Here is a 5,000-nt window from a genome sequence, read left to right as displayed (position 1 = left end):
TGTGGCGGACCATTCATAGTCAAAAGCGCCATTAACAGGCTTTCGCTTGCATTTTCGGAAGTGTGCCCTCTGCTGTTCATGAGAGAAACGGCGGCATCTTTCGCAACTCGCAGCGTGAGTTCTACAGATGTATAAAAATAGAAAGCCAAACACGGCTGCTGTAGGGCTACTGAACGTCTGACTTATGACTTACCACAATGAAACATAGATTTTTGTTGTAGCCTACATTGCCAGATCATTCCAAGACCATGTGAGAGCATTGTTCTGGCTGCAGAATTTATAAATAGATCGCCAAACACAACGTGCTTCTGAGCAAAGTAAACAATTGTTTCACTGAACAACATTTAAGGGAGAAGATAAAATAATTCTCAATGACATTTTATTATCGTCAAAATGATGCAGGGTCCATTCTGAAGTAGCCTGCAGTAGCTGTAGCCTCTCTTCGCAACTCCTGCTTTGTCTGCCTACCTGCATGATCCCTAGTAGCGCACGCCAAGTTACAAAAAATGTGGGGTGCACAACCTCGCGCCGCGCCAGCTTGCGGAGGGGTGGGTGACGTCATTTTGAGCGCACGCCATCGTCGCGAGGGAGGTATGAAGGAGGTTAGCGCCAGTAACGCTAAGTATGAATCCGCCTTTAGGCACCAGCAAAAAATGCATGTTATGCCCTTTTTGGGGAAAGTTGCCATCAGCCTATAAAAAACTAAATATCTCAGCCTCTGAATCAAATAAAAAACATGAAATGAGTTGCATTTAAAAGTCAAGACCCTCCTCTTTCATTTGAATGTGTTCATTCAGCGCTACATTTTTAATCAAAATCTCATCTCATGAGCCTGAGTGCTGCGTCTATGTTGCTCCAGGCACCTAGATCAATGCTGCGTATACGCCAGGGATTCTTTAAAGGGACACTGTGTGAGATTTTTAGTTGTTCATTTCCAGAATTCATGCTGCCCACTCACTAATGTTACCTTTTTCATGAATACTTACCACCACCATCAAATTCTAAATATTCATTATGACTGGAAAAATTTCACTTTTCATACATGAAAAGGGGGATCTTCTCCATGGTCCGCCATTTTGAATTTCCTAAAATAGCCATTTTAAGCTGCACAAATGACTGTAATTGGACCATACTAGTTAATATTTGTTTATTACTTAGTAAACTTTCATGTAAAGATCAAATTTGGCAATAGGGAGCCTAGTTTCAATGAGCAGCATAGTTGCAGTACCTTTTTTGACCATTTCCTGCACAGTGTCCCTTTAAGTATATAGAGATATGCCAACATAATAGGTTGCTATGGACACCTAACATGACCAGGTTCCGGTCTGCCTAAAGGGGTGTGTCATAATACTCCTAATACTAGCATTGAATAGAACAGTCCTTAGGTCTGCCTAGGTCTGCCTAAAGGGGGATTTCCCCTCCCTCCCCCTTGCAATAATAGAACCCGGAAACAATGGGCCAATGGAACCTCTCTCTCTCTACTCTCTCTGGTATACGCAGCATCCAGCATAAATGGGTTAATAAATCACCTCTCACACATACACAAACTTAATCAAATTGTTATGTGCTTTGCGAAAAACGCTGTAAGAAATAATGAAACGTACTACTTACTTTGCTTACTTGCTTTAGGTTCCAGCTGGGCTTCGTCAGGGACCTGGAGAAGCAGTTTAACACAGACGAGCCTCATCTCAGTGAAATCGGCCCATGCTTCCTTGAACACGTGAGTCAGCCAACACACAACATGAGTTAATGGTAGAAGAGATGGTTTATTCATGATGTTTGTGTCATGATTGATAGTTTTGGGAATTCCCAAGTCGTAAGCAGTCACAGGAAATGTTTCTCACAAACCTACTCGGCTATTCAGAGAACATATTTACTTGCATTTTACTTGTAACTGTACGTAAAATGTCAAAATAAACAGGCCTACAGAGACAAAAATGAGATTCATTCAACTGCTATTCTATGCAGCTAGGGCTGGATATCGTATAGTGATACCTATGAGAACTGGCAGTACTGCTGTCTGGCCTTGAAGAACGGTACCATTTCACGCATGGTATCGTTGCACTTATTGACTTTTGATCCGTAACAATGTACCTCAACACAAAATCACAAACAACCTCAAAGGCTGGCTAGCCCCTGCAGCCCCTTCAAAGGTTACATAAATATTTCAAGCAGAGACCAAAGCTATAGGTACTCAACTCAATGGAACAAATAATACTTGACTGCAACTCTGCAGAGACAACGCAAAGAAGCATTTCTCACCTCAGATACGTATGACTTGTGGGTCTGGTACGATGTGGTTAGTCTGTGTGTGTATGTGTGTGTGTGTGTGTGTGTGTGTGTGTGTGTGTGTGTGTGTGTGTGTGTGTGTGTGTGTGTGTGTGTGTGTGTGTGTGTGTGTGTGTGTGTGTGTGTGTGTGTGTGTGTGTGTGTGTGTGTGTGTGTGTGTCTTTGTATCTGTGTGTCTGTGTGAGTCAGGTACTTAACGTAAAACAGTTACCGATTTTTACTGATTGTTTAGGTAATGTGTCTGGCTGTATACAGACAGGTGGCTTCTGGAATAATGTAACAACCATGTGGATGTGTGCATGCATTGCTCAAATACAAGAAATACGTAAAACCACATTTTTGAAAATAGGCTTTCCATAGCTAAGACTTCTGATCTGATAGTGTGTGGGTCTTTGTGTGCGTGTATACAGCAAGATGGCCTCTGAATCAACTCGGAGTACTTGTAACAACTATGTGCACGCATACGTTACATGAGTGACACCGTAACAGTGACCAATTTCTACTACGATTGTTTACATGATGCGTCTACGTTTACAGCAAGATGGCTTCTGGATCTACTCGGAGTACTGTAACAACCATGTGGACGCGTGCATGGAGCTGGCGCGGCTGATGCGGGACGCCCGGTTCCTGCAGTTCTTCGAGGCCTGCCGCATGGAGCAACAGATGATGGACATCGCCATCGACGGCTTCCTGCTCACGCCCGTCCAGAAGATCTGCAAATACCCCCTGCAGCTAGCAGAGCTGCTCAAATACACCGTACAGGACCACAGGTGAGGATGGAGGGAGGAAAGGAGAGAGAGGGAGAGAGAGAGAGAGAGAGAGAGAGAGAGAGAGAGAGAGAGAGAGGTCCGCAAGAACCCGTTGCATCTTGCCAAGTTGCTCAAATACATCGTACATGACCTCGGTAGTACTGGCACACTTTATATTAGAGTATTACGTGAGTGTGAAAAACACACACACACACACACACACACACACACACACACACACACACACACACACACACACACACACACACACACACACACACACACACACACACACACACACACACACACACACACACACACAATAAATAATAATAAATACACAAATACACAGACAGACCAACATGATCTCCAAAAATTCTGTGCTCCTGGACACGGATGTTAAGGACACGAAATCCGTGTCCAGCAGCAAGGATTTTGCCAAAATTCTGTGCTCCTGGACACGGAATTATTTTCCGTGATGGACACACAGAAGTGCTCTCTCTATACTCCCACAGTTCTATGTTTCCACAGTCTTGTGTTTTCTCAGGATTTTTCTAATTTCAAATATTTTTTCTAAAAAAAACATACCTTACTGACAGGTTAGGGTTAGGGATTGTTTTGGTCTGGGCACAGCTAATATTCCTTTATTCATTATATTAACTTGATAGCCTATCAACCAACTGGAAAAGGTATTTCTCAAAAATATGTCTATAATGAGAGGTTATGGTTAGGGAATGTTTTGGTCAAGGCACAACTTAAATTGCTGTAGCATTATTTTGTTTAGGATTAGCATTTGGTATGTATTTTCTAATGATAGAGTTAACACAGTGCTGTGGGAATATAGAAAACACTTCCGTGTGCACGTCACGGAAAACAATTCCGTGTCCAGGAGCACGGAATTTTGGCAAAATCCGTGCTCCTAGACACAGATTTCGTGTCCTTAACATCCGTGTCCAGGAGCACGGAATTTTTGGAGATCAGGCTGGACAGACAGACAGAGCAGCTCAAATACACCTTACAGGACCACAGGTAATGAAAGAAAGAAAGAATACATGAAAGAAAGAAAGAAAGGAAGAAAGAAAGAAAGAAAGAAAGAAAGAAAGAAAGAAAGAAAGAAAGAAAGAAAGAAAGAAAGAAAGAGAGATTTCTGAGAATGTTTATAACTTTAAATAAACATAAATAATCTCGAAGTGACTTCTGGGAAGAATGACATGCACCACTTATGTGGTAATGTGCTTTCAGGGATCAATATGTGAAATATAAAATGGAACGCACAGGATATAAAAGCAGCATTAAAATCGAATGAAAATAAATAAAATAAGGGATTAGATGTGCTTGATCATTGTTGATTAATGGTTACGGTTGAAAATTCCATTCATTTCGAATAATTACCCAGCTCTATAGTCTGGGCTCCACCAATAAGGAATTGAATATAGCAAAGCAACATTACACATCTTTAACTAATTTCGTACATAGACAAAAGTCTAAGAATAACAACCCAATTTGGTGTAGATCTGGCTCTTTCCTGCAAGTGAAAGTCATTCCCATTAGTCACTGTGATCACATTGTATACAGCAGCCTACCCTGGTACATACGATGAGAGCCAACCCCTGCTTTTAACCCCATCACGTGTGTGAGCAAGGGCCAATGCATGACACCCGCTACATTACACTATTACAGCGCAGCAGCCGCTTTTATCCAAATTGGCTGACAACGGGGGCGACACAAATCAAGTTACAAGTTGTGTGAAAAAAAGAAAGCGGAGTGCAGTCCTCACCTTAATCGATACAGAGAGAAAGCGAAAGTGCAGACCGAGTGAAATAAAGTACTTTTAGTCAGATAGTGATTACAAGGTTCACATTGTTCAAAGGGAAGCTTTGTCTACATTACATCTAAAAAAAACCCTAGACATATAAAGACAAGTCGAAAGAAAATACGTAATTAAAGACCTGACTCATCAGG

The 5,000-nt window shown here is 41.8% G+C and overlaps 1 protein-coding gene across 1 annotated transcript in view; it reads left to right on the top strand.

Annotated features, from left to right (window-relative positions):
• arhgef9a (Cdc42 guanine nucleotide exchange factor (GEF) 9a) overlaps positions 1–5,000 on the top strand; it is a 57,596-nt gene that overhangs the window by 41,678 nt on the left and 10,918 nt on the right. Inside the window, exons 6-7 of the mRNA XM_063202641.1 lie at positions 1,630–1,720; positions 2,827–3,059. Coding sequence (XP_063058711.1) covers positions 1,630–1,720; positions 2,827–3,059 — 324 coding nt within the window. The remainder of the gene's footprint in view (positions 1–1,629; positions 1,721–2,826; positions 3,060–5,000) is intronic.

The sequence above is a fragment of the Engraulis encrasicolus genome, chromosome 7 (genome assembly GCF_034702125.1).
Source record: "Engraulis encrasicolus isolate BLACKSEA-1 chromosome 7, IST_EnEncr_1.0, whole genome shotgun sequence".
NCBI lineage: Eukaryota > Metazoa > Chordata > Actinopteri > Clupeiformes > Engraulidae > Engraulis > Engraulis encrasicolus.
This window is presented reverse-complemented; position numbering and strand designations above follow the sequence as displayed.